At 39.5% G+C, this 16,109-nt stretch overlaps 1 protein-coding gene across 1 annotated transcript in view; it reads right to left on the bottom strand.

Moving 5' to 3' along the window:
• Positions 1-16,109, bottom strand: part of LOC134539556 (membrane-bound alkaline phosphatase-like) — a 96,381-nt gene that overhangs the window by 12,017 nt on the left and 68,255 nt on the right. The window contains exons 2-3 of the mRNA XM_063381694.1: positions 7,769-7,840; positions 3,447-3,667 (exon numbers count right to left, since the gene is read on the bottom strand). Of these exons, the coding sequence (XP_063237764.1) occupies positions 3,447-3,667; positions 7,769-7,840 (293 nt within the window). The remainder of the gene's footprint in view (positions 1-3,446; positions 3,668-7,768; positions 7,841-16,109) is intronic.

Genomic DNA, 16,109 nt, shown 5'->3' with positions numbered 1-16,109 from the left:
GAAATACAAGTTTTCAGTTTTTTTGGTGAACAAATCTTTATTTATTAGGAATGATATTATAAAAAATAAGGGTTTAAACATAAGGCCAAATCCGAAAGGTTAATCTAAACTTGCATACCACATGATTTCATGCTTCACTATATGCTAGGACTGACATAAAAACCTTCATTTAAGTACATAAAAACATAATTAAGGACTAGTTTTATAAAACAATATTTTTTACAAACAATTAAATATGGTTTATTTAAAAAGTATTAAAAATCAAGTGAACAAAAAAACCGAAATATTATAAAAAAGATTGGTTGTCTGTAAAGTCGGTTTACGGACGATAGTTTAACGTGACAACGTCATAACAAAATATTGATGAAATGATTGCATAATTTTATAAATAAAATTGAATAATTTTACTGAATTATCACTATTTTGTATGGATACAAAGACGGAGTGAAATGAAATCTACAATTTATTTGATAAATTTACTTTTATTTGCACTCATTAATTCAAATATGTTTATTACTTTAACGAACAGAGTATTTTAACTATAACTTTTATACATGTTTGCTATTTAACTTCAAGATCGTCGAGAATATTTTACGCTTTTTCGCGATTACACATTTAACGACGAAGTTTGTTCGTCGTGAAATTAAACGTAGAATTTAATAAAAATGTCCTTTCTGTTAATAAAATAAGTATTAGTAAGTTTAAGAAAGAATTTCTGCTTTAATCTCCAACCCAGACGCTCGTGGTGCGCTGGGGCCGAGATTAAAATTCGTCCAGAATATTTTACGATTTTATGTCTTCCAGTGCTCAAAATGATATGCAATTGTGGCCCCGGGCACGAAATTGTATTTATAATTCATTAATAATAACGCCCATCGCGATAAACAAAGGAAAATATGTATTAACGAGTGCCTGGTTGCCGCGGAAGCGGTTAGATAGCGCGATTTTTTCGGATCGCGTTCGTCACCATAGATGACAGCACCGTAGGGGAATAATATTATTTCGTTTTTATAATACGATTTTATAAAAAATACGCATCCCAAATACACCAAACTTATTTATAATGTGTTACACTATTTTTTTAAACATTGTGCAAAAGATCCCGTGTGTAATTTGAATTATTATGTGTAACTGTAAAACACCATTGTTCGTACAAAAACGTATTTGAAAATTCAACATTACTTTTAAATAACCGTACCGATTGTGTTGAAAATCGGTGGAGGATCGTTAAATTACATAATATTAATAATTCAAACGACGAAAAAATGATTGAAAAGTCAAATCGTTTGATGTTTTAATCGAGTGAAAGAGAGATGCGGCGCAAGCGAACAATGAGCGTAACGGGACACATCGTAGTGGGACAATGTGCGATACGGGACACTTTTTCGTGCGTTCAGCCGGCGTTCATCGATTTATTGGACGTTGTCACGTCAAAAAATAATTTGAGTACTACCCCCAGTAACAAGACAGCCTAAAATGTGGACATAACACAATTCAGCTAAATATGTACTAATGTGCACTTCCATCCTAAGGAAAAACACAACCCACTACCATCATAAACACGGAAATTCTGTGCTATCCTGAAAATATGCCATAGCGCATCAGTGATATCGGATAAAGATTATTACTCTAGATTTCTCACGGTAAGGTAACTGCTCATACAACAGTCCTCATACAACAACTCCCCTGAGAGCCAACTCTTCTGGCCGACGTGCAGCCTGGAAGGTCCTGAACTGTGAGCACTCTTGCTGTGGACAGTGCAGCACGTACCTTGGAAAGGCCGGTGTAAGGACTGACGTGCAGCCTGGAGGGTCCTGAAATGTGAGCACTCTTGCTGTGGACAGTGCAGCATGTACCTTGGACAGGCCGGTGTAAGGGAATTGCTCGAACAAAAACTCCCCTGAGAGACAACTCTTCTGGCCAACGTTGAGCCTGGAGGGTCCTGAACTGTGAGCAATTATGTTGTGGACAGTGGAGTACGTACCTTGGAAAGGCCGGTGTAAGGACTGACGTTGAGCCTGGAGGGTCCTGAACTGTGAGCACTCTTGCCGTGGACAGTGGAGCACGTACCTTAGACAGGCCGGTGTAAGGACTGACCTTGAGCCTGGAGGGTCCTGAACTGTGAGCACTCTTGCCGTGGACAGTGGAGCACGTACCTTTGACAGGCCGGTGTAAGGACTGACGTTGAGCCTGGAGGGTCCTGAACTGTGAGCACTCTTGCTGTGGACAGTGCAGCATGTACCTTGGACAGGCCGGTGTAAGGACTGACGTTGAGCCTGGAGGGTCCTGAACTGTGAGCACTCTTGCCGTGGACAGTGGAGCACGTACCTTGGAAAGGCCGGTGTAAGGACTGACGTGCAGCCTGGAGGGTCCTGAACTGTGAGCACTCTTGCCGTGGACAGTGGAGCACGTACCTTGGACAGGCCGGTGTAAGGACTGACGTTGAGCCTGGAGGGTCCTGAACTGTGAGCACTCTTGCTGTGGACAGTGGAGCACGTACCTTGGACAGGCCGGTGTAAGGACTGACGTTGAGCCTGGAGGGTCCTGAACTGTGAGCACTCTTGCCGTGGACAGTGGAGCACGTACCTTAGACAGGCCGGTGTAAGGACTGACCTTGAGCCTGGAGGGTCCTGAACTGTGAGCACTCTTGCTGTGGACAGTGGAGCACGTACCTTGGACAGGCCGGTGTAAGGACTGGCGTTGAGCCTGGAGGGTCCTGAACTGTGAGCACTCTTGCTGTGGACAGTGGAGCACGTACCTTGGACAGGCCGGTGTAAGGACTGGCGTTGAGCCTGGAAAGTCCTGAACTGTGAGCACTCTTGCTGTGGACAGTGGAGCACGTACCTTGGACAGGCCGGTGTAAGGACTGACGTTGAGCCTGGAGGGTCCTGAACTGTGAGCACTCTTGCCGTGGACAGTGGAGCACGTACCTTAGACAGGCCGGTGTAAGGACTGACCTTGAGCCTGGAGGGTCCTGAACTGTGAGCACTCTTGCTGTGGACAGTGGAGCACGTACCTTGGACAGGCCGGTGTAAGGACTGGCGTTGAGCCTGGAGGGTCCTAAACTGTGAGCACTCTTGCTGTGGACAGTGGAGCACGTACCTTGGACAGGCCGGTGTAAGGACTGGCGTTGAGCCTGGAGGGTCCTGAACTGTGAGCACTCTTGCTGTGGACAGTGGAGCACGTACCTTGGACAGGCCGGTGTAAGGACTGACGTTGAGCCTGGAGGGTCCTGAACTGTGAGCACTCTTGCCGTGGACAGTGGAGCACGTACCTTAGACAGGCCGGTGTAAGGACTGACGTTGAGCCTGGAGGGTCCTGAACTGTGAGCACTCTTGCCGTGGACAGTGGAGCACGTACCTTAGACAGGCCGGTGTAAGGACTGACCTTGAGCCTGGAGGGTCCTGAACTGTGAGCACTCTTGCTGTGGACAGTGGAGCACGTACCTTGGACAGGCCGGTGTAAGGGAACTGCTCGAACGACAACTCCTGGCCCTCCCCTGAGAGCCCCCTCTTCTGGCCGATGTACAGCCTGGTGGCCGTCAGGGTCGGGATGGACATGCCGTCTCCCAGGAACAGGATCACGTTCTTGGCTCGACCCTCGATTCTCTCGGCGAACAGGTGTTGCTTCACGGTCTCCTGGGCCTTGTTGTTCCAGTACGCAGGGTCTAGGGAACAAGACAGCTCAGTTACACATCTGGACATGAGGGAGATACAAGTGTTTAACCATGTCTTGATATGAAGTACATGTTGATGAGGCTGAATTCCAAGTGTTCATGGGTCCGGAAATATTTTTTTTACAAATATTGCCTTTCATAACTCCGGATAAACCTGTTATGCGGAATACCATGTGGATAGGTAAATGATCTATAATACCATAATCCACAATATGTAAACAGTGGGAAAGGCACAAACACAGAAGTAATTGACAAATTTTTTATAAGCATGTCACACGAATGAGTGGAAATGATGGGTAAATTTTCTTGTAATATCCACAGTGAACACGGAAACATGGCGACCACACAATGCGACGTCGCCATGCCAGCAGGACGTACTCTTGTAATCCAGGAGACCATTATGCCTCACCTCTGTCTATCCAGTGGTTGCCAAACAGTCATTTGATAAATGTATGAACACAGAAACTGTGATGTCGCTCCATTGTGGGTGAAGTACATGTCTAGGATTATTGCCAATGGGACATATTCTAGCAGAGCAGGTAAATGTTTCCATGATACCTTATCCCACGGAGCCCTATGGAATAACATACCTAGGGCCTCAATGAACAGTTACCAACAATTTCGCACCACACATGGGCCGAGTAGCGTTTCTGAAAACTGGTTAGAAAAGTCGCGTGGTGATTCACATGTGCTCATATGCGCTGATTGTGAAAATTCACCATGTGACATCGCAGTGTACAGTCGCTTCGTCTGTAAATAGCAAAGTAATTTGGAAAATCATCTGGTGGACTGGGCCTGAACATGATGTTCAGGAGTACGGATGTTCCCTGATTGGCTGATGCTGTTCTACAAACATCTTCCTCTCCTGACTCTTTAGGGCTGTGCGTTCACGATACTTCCCCTCCGCTATCACCCTTTGCTATTCCATTCGTAGAATGGCCATTCGCCAGCTCTAAAGAAATGCAGAATCATTTCCAGACCTATGTTCATTTCTCCTGTCACCTCTGCATGTCCTGCGTTAGGACCCAGAGTTTTGACTAGTTTTTGAGATAAATCCTGTGCTTCAGTGCGAATTGGGCCTCACGTGTTGAGGAGTAAAGTGTGTTGTGTATTGTCTACACAGACAGTAAGGTGAAGAATGTATCACTGTAGGGTCTGGACATGTTAGGGAAAGAAATCTACGTGAGTAGGTGTTATGTCGCACGTGTGGGCATGAGGCGCTCTAAGACTGTAGAGGGCTTCGAACAACTTTCTCCGTAGCTCGCAAGAAGTAGAGCCGGTGACTCTCATACCACGAGAGTGACGTATTTGCAGTCATGTGGAAGGAAGACCCCGATGAAGGCAGAAGAGGTTAGAGTGTCGCGTCCGCTCGAAGGAAGCGAGAGATATACCATGCAGTGACTATTCTGGACTCATACACGTAAAGTTTCTATGTAGAACGGTTATGCACACAGAGTTAACACTACATGACCTTAAATATTAAAACGTCTCCACATCACCAAATGGGTACTTATGAAGCAGTAAGTGCTAGGAACTAGGGTTAAAACCACGATCTTTGTCCCATAAATGGGATATCTTTTCGATCTTATCAACCTAGAATTTCAGTGGAAAGAGAAGCACAGAGCTATAATTTTGTTCTCAAGACAGATGAATAAATATTGAGTAAATAATCTTTTCTGGATGTCAAGTTTAGGGAGAATTAAGTAAAGTGTAGTAATTAGATTCTTATTAAACCCCTAAAAGGGACCAACAGGGCAGTATCACTGCATTATTAACGCGTAGACTGAATATGTACGTGAATTGAGCGACGTTTTTTTACACTTTAATGTTAAGATCCCATTTATTTTTCACCCTACCTCATGTAAGATTTTTTTTCTCTGACAGATAACAAATAACATTTCAGAATTTTTATGAATTTGTATTCCTCGAGAAGCAATAATGAAGTCAAACTACTGATTTTGATTTTTAAAATAATGCATTTTTTAAAATTAATGGTTATTTTCAGCTGATTTATTCATATATTTTCATTATATTTTTAAATAATTTTTTAGGTGGTTGAAACGAAGACTCATAGTTTTCCCGCCTTCAAACATTGATGGAAGTATTCACTCCTTTTTAACAGCTAGCTCACTTGCTACGTAAAATTAACTTTAAAAATGATTACTCTTCTCATTCCTAGGAATGCTCTAAGTTTAAGTAACCTCCTTTCTAAAGTACCGAAATAATTAAATTTTAGAAGCTGCCACTGACAACGATGGATCATTATTTAGAGTGTGGTTCCAGTATGGCTTAGAAATCGCGTGCAACGTTATATGTAGCATTGGCTCATTTAAGTTAAGTATTTATGTAAATGGCCATTAAGGGGTTGAAACTCTATCAGAAATAACATCTACATTCTCAAGAGGATTGTGCAACTACAAAATGTAAAATTTAAAAAAAAAACTTCTTCATAAACTCATTCTGTGAAAATATAATATGTATGTAGTATTATAAAAATATGGTGCGCTTAAATAAATTAGATAAAAATTATTCCCGAATTGTAAAACATTCTGGTGATCCTTTGTTGTTTCGGAGAGATGAAGTGGAAGTCCGCCTGAAGGTATGCAGCCAGCCTTGCTGGAGGGAACAACAGGTGGTCTATACATCAGGCGTACCAAACGCCTCAGTCGGCACGGAGTGAGACTTCCTGCGAGAAGATTGGTTGAGCAGGTGACGGAGGGAGGTTCACAGCCAATAAGGGCGCAGGTATCGTGATCGGTCATTCCGGCTCAGGGAGGCAGGAGTTTATTCCGGTATTAACGCTCGAACTATTTCAAATTACTGTCGTTTATTCACTAAAATTACTCATAATGTATTTTTGGCTCTTAACAGTTCTACTGTTTACGTGATACAAAAATTAAATTACGTACAATTATAGATACAATTATAAAATCAGATTAATATGAATAGGAACTTAACTGCTAATTCTCCCGTAATAATAAAAAAATTTGTGAAGATTCAAAAATGAAAAAAAAAAAAAAATGTATTTAGAGGCCAACAGTTAGCAATTAGGTGATATTTCGATTAAAAAACAACAAAATCATGTTGTTAAAAAAACTTAAATTATAAGGTTGATTTTAAACTGTTAGGTGGCAGTTTAAAGTTGTTTATATCTAAGCTAACACCAGCAGCTTTACTCGCGCGAGAATTGTAACACGTTAAAAAAAAAATTCCAAACATCATTATGTAAAGCGATAATAAAATAAAAGGTATTTATAATGTTTATTTCATTACTAAACCTTTCATGGTGGGATTTCGAAACTAGTAAAAATACATCTGTGTCTGAATTCAACTTCATTGCAGGTTTATCTCGAGAAACGAACATTAAAAAATATGTTTGTACAACTTGGGGTCTGAAATGTTTTCAATTACTGTGCTATGTTTTTGAAGTCAGAGCTGAGTGACTGATAATGTTTTGCAGATAATAGAGAAAATTTTTAAGATGGAGCACTAAACGTCTGGATTATGTTAAATTGAATAATGTGCTATAGCCACCACAACATTTATTACTGTTATAAATTGATTTCGATGAAATAATTTTAGTTAACGCCATGAATTCCCATAAATATTTTGTTGGCACAAAAATAATAACAGTTTTCATTGTAATTATTTTACGTCAGCTATATGTTTTTCGGTGTTTGCACAACCATTTTTTAATTGATCATCATCCAGACGCTAATAATTGGTGTTTTTTTTTTGGTTTGTTTTCAAATACTTTTTGCATGATTAACTATAAACCAGATATTCAGCTGCCATTTCAAAGGAATTATCAGCCTTCTAAAGAATTTTAAACCATAACTCAAAATTATTTTTCTACCTACTTTTTAGTAATGAATTTTTAGCCAATCTTTGTAGGTCAACTCTGTTGATTTTAAATGTAGACAACGTTTGTCAATTTATATTTCCCGTTTCAGGGAAACAGATAAATAAACTTTGATAAAACCACACTAGCCTCATTTTCTGTCCATTAAGGAAAACATATAAAACTTTTACAAGTAACCTGTTTTCAATGCAAATTAAACAAAATATTGTCACGAATGTAAATTTGCTTACCTTTTTCAACATTGACGCTTCTTTTAATACGACTGCTTGCCACATTGTTGTTGGGATGCATAATCTCTCCACCTGGTTTGGAAAAGAAACCAAACGTAATTAATAACAAATAAAATTGTTTGATTGTTTAGTTCAAACATGACAGATAAATTACTGTTGCGAGTGGGGTAAACAAGTCCGAAAGTATAGCCCAATTAATGGAATATATTTTTATTTACTATGTAATATTTAGATTATTTTATAAGTTATACAAATTTAATTATATGTCCAAAAATTATTCACTCTTTCATTCAGTCCACAGTTTACTCTCCCTACTGGAGCTCTGCTCGACAGTTGCTCCCTCTACTGCTGGTCTCTTACCTCGCACCTCTGTGCCAGCACACTGCCTCGCACCACTCACACAACACTGTCCCGATGCACCAGTCTCCGCACACGAAATCCACCCCTCGTCGCTCGCTATAGTTCACCAAGTGGTCACTCTAGACACAGGACTACCGCAGTGGGACGGGGCGCTGTCTCTCCGGCAGTTGGGCAGACCGGCCTGCCTCGTCGCCTCGCCTCTAGCATCTTCGTAACAATACTTCAGTGAACAACTAGTTAAGCTTAGGTTTTGGTGAAAATCAATCCGTTGGCATTTTTGAGGACTAAAACGAGATTTTTTTTTATTAAAAACGGGAATTTTTTCCTTGAAATAGAGAAAAATTTATTTTCAAAATTTTCGTGGTTTTTTGAAGGAATTTTTTTTTCTCCTAAAACTGGTAATTTTGGTGCTTTTGGTAATTTTTTTGGCAAAATTTTGGATCATTTTTGGCAAATTTTGAAGGTCAAGGTCAAAGGTCAAGTTCATCCAAGATGGTGGTCGGTACCTCGGCACCTCAGCCTGAAGACTGTCTCAGGAGGTACTATTATATACTACTCACTAGGTATTATTCCATGCATATTGAAATGATTTCATTTGACAATAAAATATTTCACTTTTTCTATTAATAATCAATTAATTTTTTAGGGCCAAGTATAAACTTAGTAAACGTCGTAATATGTCAATCACAGAATAAACTGAATTTTTGTTTTGTTTTAGTTTATAAGGTCTAATGGCCAAATTCGTAGCTTACCGATATTTTGCAATAAATATTTTTTTTCAGTGCATGCATATCCCAAATCAAAAAAGCTGAAAGCTTCGAAGTGTTATCTGTATTGGTTTTTGCCGTCGCGAATGACAAGCTAAGACAAACGTGAGGACATGGGAAAAACAAAGATTGTAAGAATTATATTTCGAAACGCCGATCCTCCCTGGTTATCTGGTCGGGCGTGACGAAGTCGAACGCTGTTTGGAAGACATTGCACGAGGGAACGTGCCTGATCCGTTAAGTGGTTAATAATGGGCTCTTTTCCCGCTGCGTGAAAACGGCGAGCGACGTCGCTGGATGTCGGCCGTAGCCGTGACGTCAACACTTCCTCCTCTATGGCGTCGCGTCCAACATAACCTCAACACGAACACGCCCAGCCATATACCTCTTTAAAATTGCTTCCATACTGGGAGGCAATTAAAAATTAACGAATGATAACAAAATCGGGGGATACAGTTCGGTGTTTCAGCTACATATCTATCATCTCCATCCGAAATTTAATTGCACCACTGGATAGCTAAAGGATCAAAGAATTCGTTACGATAAGTGAGGACTGTGACGCATCGCGCGTGGTGGAGTGGGAAGCGCCGCCATTTTGTGGTCATTTTTCTGCGTTTCGAGATTTCCATTTAGTATAAGTTTTGACTCGGAGAACCTACGACGTTCGTTGGTTTCAATCGTCAGCTCTCGTCAAAATCTATCGATTTAATGTATAAAACATTAGTGTAAAATAGTTATAGTGAATATATATGGTTTTAAAATATTAAAATGTATAATCAATATCTAATATATAATGTCGGCCTATACGCGACTTCTTAGTGTTCAAACATGATTATAACATACATATAATAGCGCATTTTATATTTTGTATAGAAAATATTACCTGTTACGTACACGTATTCACGTACAACACATGGACGTGTCAATGACACAGCCATATCCCATTTTTGTTGTAGCCTACTTACTTTACTGTGTAAGTAATGCCGAAAAGGAATTTAAGTTTTTCAGCAGTAAATAAGTAAAAATGTATATAGACTAACAAACACATGGTCGCCAATAAAGCAGTCATTATAGCAAGAATGGCTGCAATAAAAACCTGGTTACAGTTTCATAAACAGATGTCTGGGTGAAGCAGTAAACAGGTAGTATATAAATGTATGTTCGGCTACCGGTGTCGGTGTCTGTGTCCGCCATCTTGGATTGTGGGATCACGGCGGCCATCTTGGACGACATCGACCTTTGACCTTGACATTCAAAATTTGCCAAAAATTGTCCCAAATTTGCCAAAAATTCATCCAAATTTCTAATTTCCTATGAAATAATCTGTTAAAATATTCTAAATAATTAAAAAAAAAAAATCCCTACTTCGGTGGAAAAATTCCCGTTTTGAGGGAAAATTTCACGGTTTAGTCCTCCAAAAAATTCAGCGGCTTGAAAATTCCCCAAAGCGGCTTAAATTCCTCATGGGCAAGACGCCCCAAGCCGCCGAGTTCATGACCTCAACCATTAAAATGTCATGGCCGTCGTTTAAAATTGTGACATACCAACCTTTTTCAATTATCATTTGGGTCACCCTCTTGAAAATCCGTGATTATTATCAGACAATCTTGGAAACATATAAAAATTTATTAATTAATAAATTTTTATTTATAAAAAGCACTTGGAGTCCTCGGTTCGAACTAGGTGAGGTCTAAAATTGCGATGAATCCTCTCTCCATGGAAACTACCAGAAGACTGATCTCCCACCACAAATGCCAAGGAATATATATCCCCAGCTAGTATGACGTCATGTTCACCATCTTGTAACTGTTGCTGGAGTCTGCCATCTTGGATCCGAAATATTGTTTTTGTATGAGAGAGTGCGCTACCGCCATGTTAGTTTAATTTTTACCCGCTAGTATATAGTAATTATTTATTGCCAGGGCACCTGCCATATTGACATTTTAGCGCCATTTCGGAAATTCGTAATTATTTGACTATAAAATCAGGAAATTTCATATTTAAAAAAATCTGCAATCAATATACTGATTTATTAGTTCAGTTCCTGTCAATGGTTTGATCCATAATCCAAAAAAAGGTAATTTTAGGTAATAAATAATTAATTCAATAATATATGACAAAAAATCCTTAAAGCAACTTAGGTTCCTAGTCTACCAGTTTCCAGTAAGCTTATGATGACATATTGACCGTCATCTTGAAATTCTCTAATTATTTGGCTAGAAATACGGAAAAAAATCCCAAAATTCATTAAATATTTACTAATTAATTTACTACTTAATTCAATGGATTACTGTCCTTGCTTCAAATCCTTGTTCAATGATAAAAAATAAAAATTTATTTCAATATCACTTCAATTTACTATTAAAGTGACAGGTTCAAGAAATAAAACAACAGAATTACAACAAAAATTGGTTGTCTGTAAAGTCGGTTTACGGACGATAGTTTAACGTGACAACGTCATAAAAAAACATTGATGAAATGATTGCATACTTTTTTGAATAAAATTGATTCATTTTTATTGAATTATCACTATTTTGTATGGATACAAAGAAGGAGTGAAATTAAATCTACAATTTAATTGATACATTTACTTTTATTTGCACTCATTAATTCAAATATGTTTATTACTTTAACGAACAGATTATTTTAACTATAATTTTTATACATGTTTGCTATTTAACTTCTTCCAATCTGTGTTATTCTGTTAAGGATAGGACGATGATAGGAAAAGTAGGAAACGAATGGGAGTGTTTCAAGTTTAATGTGCCTCGAAAAAGTCAAATAGATGGTTGTTTCAATCAAGTGGAAGAGAGATAGATGCGGTGCAAGCGTACAATGAGCGTAACGGGACAATGTGCGTAACGGGACACTTTTTCGTGCGTGCAGCCGGCATTCATCGATTTATTAGACGTTGTCACGTCAAAAATATTTAATTATACCTCCACTACTACAGAAACACTTGCAAAGTTAGCAATCTAATAAACAGTTAGTTCTGCATCGGCTTGAACTGACTAATACTTGCCTCCAATCGGTTTACTGAAGACAAATACTAGCCAAATACTTTACCTACGTAGTCTTTTTCTTCCCGACAGAGTTTGCCGATACTGTGTTAACTGATTCCTTCACATAGTCGGAATTGTAAATGGGAGTATTCACTGTCTTGAATGCCTACTTCTTCACTTGGCTCTCGAATGGATACGCTTTACCATACATGCAGTCCAGACACTAGTTATATTTAAAAGGTCCGTACGTTTCTACCTCATCAGTAATCTGAGATATAATCAAGAAAAGTACAAATGACTTTCGACGCGCTAAACGTATTTAGACAGTAGTAGTCTTTCAAGATTTCACTAAATGTAGATTGCGCTAAATGGAATCCACTATCAGTTATCTGTAATGCACCAAGCACAGACTTGTGTTTAGTGTCATGTCCAGAAGTTATCGCAATCGGTTACGGCCCATCTGCTTGTGTGCGTGTACGTTTACGAGTCTCCAACCTAAACCAATGAGTCGAAATGTCTGCAGGTAGTTTCACAGTAGGCACGTGGATTTCTCCTTTGCAGTTTTTCGCGTGTTTTCTCAAACTGTCAATACGAGTAAACCACACATGACACTCATCAGATCTAAACTTCATACGAGAAGGATTCTTCGTACATTTACTTCTCTCATGTCTTCGTGCATCATGGGAAAATGCGAACGACATATCTCAGTAGCAGTTCGATGAAGGCGAACCTTTCAGACCCAAACCAGATGACGTTGTTACTGCAGTTGTGCCAATTCCCGGTGCACTCTTATGCACATCGATGCATCGTTGTTGCAGCGAAACCTTTACTTTCTGCCGTACAGCACGACCTCTGCATGTCTTCAAGTGCGTTTTCATATTATCTTTTCTGGCAAACTGTTTATGTCATTTCTCACGGCCAAATATTATGCGAGGAGGATTCTTAGTACAGAATACAGGTTTAGTTTTATCGTTGGGTCAATCTGCACATCATTTAAATTTTGGCTTGTTCACTGTGAATTTATGTTTTCAGTTTTATTTCTTACTAGCCGGTAAGAACTATGAGGTGGTAGAATTTCCTCACTGCATCCTGTTAGGGCAGACTTAGATGAAGGAAAGAGTCTTTGGTGGACATTTGACACATCGTACAATTTTTTGTAAGGCACATTTTTTGAAGTGAAACAGTTTTGGGTGTGGTGGGAGAAAAATTTCAAGGCCGAATTTTAATGCAATTTTTTCGTGAAACATTGTTGTGAAACATTTTTTATTTCCTAACCTAACTTAAAGCTATGAGTGTTTTTGGGAGGGTTCCGGGTTAGGGAGGGAGACTAAGTGCGTCTCAGGCCGAAGCCCATACGCTCTAATCATGCAGGTTGTTGAGGTAGCATGCATCATGTGCTAGGAGGGGATTCGCCAGCCATGGAAGCGATTGGCGCCATGACTATCTCCCCTCACAGACTATACTAGACTAAGACTAGATAAGTTGGGCCCGGGTAAAACCTGCATGGACACATGGAAAACCCTGGGCACTTACATGCGGGATGCAAAAATTTAATGCATTAATAACAACCAGGTTGGTTACGGGAAACAGAAGGATGGTTCTGGAAGAACAGTTGGACAGAGTAGAAATAAACTACTAAGCAATGGGCGGGAACTTGGACATTGCTGTCCGCATCACATTGGGTGGCACTGGTTGTTTCGGGGGCGACTTTTGTCGTTTCCCGCCAGGCTGCCAGCCAGCCTAAACTAAATTAAGAAGGGAATTATATAGTAGGCCTGTGAATATAACATTATAATTAAACATTAAAATAAACAATAAAACATGTTTAATCCGGTAGCTTTTAAAAAATTTTAACGCTTTTTTCCCCGCGAGCTGGTGCATCGAGCCTGCACTCAGGAGTGGACATAGCCTCAGGTAGGCCCAAGTCGATCAGAGAAATTATCCAGTCCTCCATCGCGAGGCCCTAACCTCAGCAACTAGTAGTAATGTACTGTCGCGACAGCGGGCTCCACGTGGCTTAGTGCGACTCAGGTTGAACCCCGCCATGCTGCAGGGATAGCGACCCGCCTGCGCCTGACTTGCTGGCATCTAGTAGGGGAGTGTTAGGGCAGAGGGCGACACAGCGGGGTTTGAGCTTATTTTGAAGTGAGAAATAATTTTGTTAATTCGAGAATTATTTTTAGAAAATTGTTTCTCTCTCTCTCTCTCTCTCTCTCTCTCTCTCTCTCTCTCTCTCTGCCGTTTTACCCCTTACGACATACTTACAAGCCGAGGTTTGAATTGCCAAAGAGGTTTCACTTAGGCTATATCACATGTACTGAGTTACACGCGCTCATTTTTATATTTAAGTTGTGTAAAGTAAGAGTATTTATATATTTATTATTTTGTATAGTTGACAAGTTCTCTGAATACTTTTTCGTATTCCTCACAAATTTTACTTTAAACTATCATTTTTTTAACGCTGATGTAGAAATTTTTCACCAAAGAATCAAACTTTTGTCACACAAAATAGGCAGTTGTTAATGAAAATAACAGGCACATTTTTTGACGTGACAACGTCTAATAAATCTATGAACGCCGGCTGCACGCACGAAAAAGTGTCCCGTAACGCACATTGTCCCACTACGGATGTGTCCTGTTATGCTCATTGTACGCATGCGTGGCATCTCTCTTCCACTCGATATAAATGTTGAATAATCAAATACGTTTTTACGAACAATGGTGTTTTACAGTTACACATAATAATTCAAATTACACACGGGATCTTTTGCACAATGTTTTAAAAAATATTGTCACATATTATAAATAAGTTTGGTGTATTTGGGATGCGTATTTGTTATAAAATCGTGTTATATAAACGAAATAATATTATTCCCCTACCGTGCTGTGATCTACGGTGACGGACGCGAACCGAATGAATCGCGATAACAATCCGCTATCGCGGGAACCAGGCACTCCTTAATACATATTTTCCTTTCTTTATCGCGAGGGGCGTTATTATTAATGAATTATAAATAATATTTCGTGGCCGGGGCCACAATTGCATATCATTTTGAGCACTGGAAGACATAAAAACAAAAATATTCTCGACGTATTTTAATCTCTGGTTTTCATTGCTTATTACAACAACAATTTCGCCAATAAAGGTAAATTATTTTATATCGCTCTTTGCTAACCTGAACCTCCTAGCATTGCGACCGAGTCCGTGGCGTAACTCTGTTTTCATGCATTTCAATGTAACATTTTCATTGCTCTTTGCTAACCCATTACTCCTAGCATTGCTGCAGAGTCCGTGGCGCAAATATATTATTTTTGACTGCATCTTGGTGTTGGGTAAGCCATTTTCCTTCACGTCATCCTTAAAACACACCCATTCGTTTCCTACTTTTCCTATCATCGTCACACAGATTGGAAGAAGTTAAATAGCAAACATGTATAAAAGTTATATTTAAAATAATCTCTTAGTTAAAGTAATAAACATATTTGAATTAATGAGTGCAAATAAAAGTAAATTTATCAATAAAATTGTAGATTTCATTTCACTCATTTTATTTATCCATACATAATAGTGATAATTCAATTAAAATGATTCAATTTTATTCATAAAAGTATGCAATCATTTCATCAATGTTTTGTTATGACGTAGTCACGTTAAACTATCGTCCGTAAACCAACTTTACAGACAACCAATTTTTTTTAATAAGAATCGGATGTTATAAATGTATAAAAGTAAATGCGATAATGGTGCATTGTCGATCAGACTGGAAGACAGTGAATCGTAAAGAGGTTTTTTCATCTCATAATTCAAGAACGGAAGTTTTTTCGTCAACTTTGAGGGCGCGCAGCGCCCAGACCGTTGGAGGTGGAGGGCTCAAACATTTTTTCTGCACACCTTTCATCCTTCGTCTGTGCAGCGCCCCACCCTAAGACCCCCTCCCCCACAACCACTGGGAGGAGATAGAGTGAACAGAGGGGCATGTTTTCTAGATCTGTCACCGAGGAAGGCGCGCTCTAAGTCGCGTAACTTCCGTGCCGTTGGTCCGGGGGCCCAACGCTTTGGCACAGAGGTAGTACAGGATATTACCTCCAGACTTTTTCTTCGGATTTTGAAAATATCATCTCATAATTCAAGAACGGAAGTTTTTTCGTCAAATTTGAGGGCGCGCAGTGCCCAGACCGTTGGAGGTGGAGGGCTCAAACATTTTTTCTGCA

Source organism: Bacillus rossius, chromosome 15 (genome assembly GCF_032445375.1).
Source record: "Bacillus rossius redtenbacheri isolate Brsri chromosome 15, Brsri_v3, whole genome shotgun sequence".
Taxonomy (NCBI): domain Eukaryota; kingdom Metazoa; phylum Arthropoda; class Insecta; order Phasmatodea; family Bacillidae; genus Bacillus; species Bacillus rossius.
The sequence above is the reverse complement of the archived record's forward strand: the minus strand, read 5'-3'. Positions and strand labels throughout refer to the sequence as shown.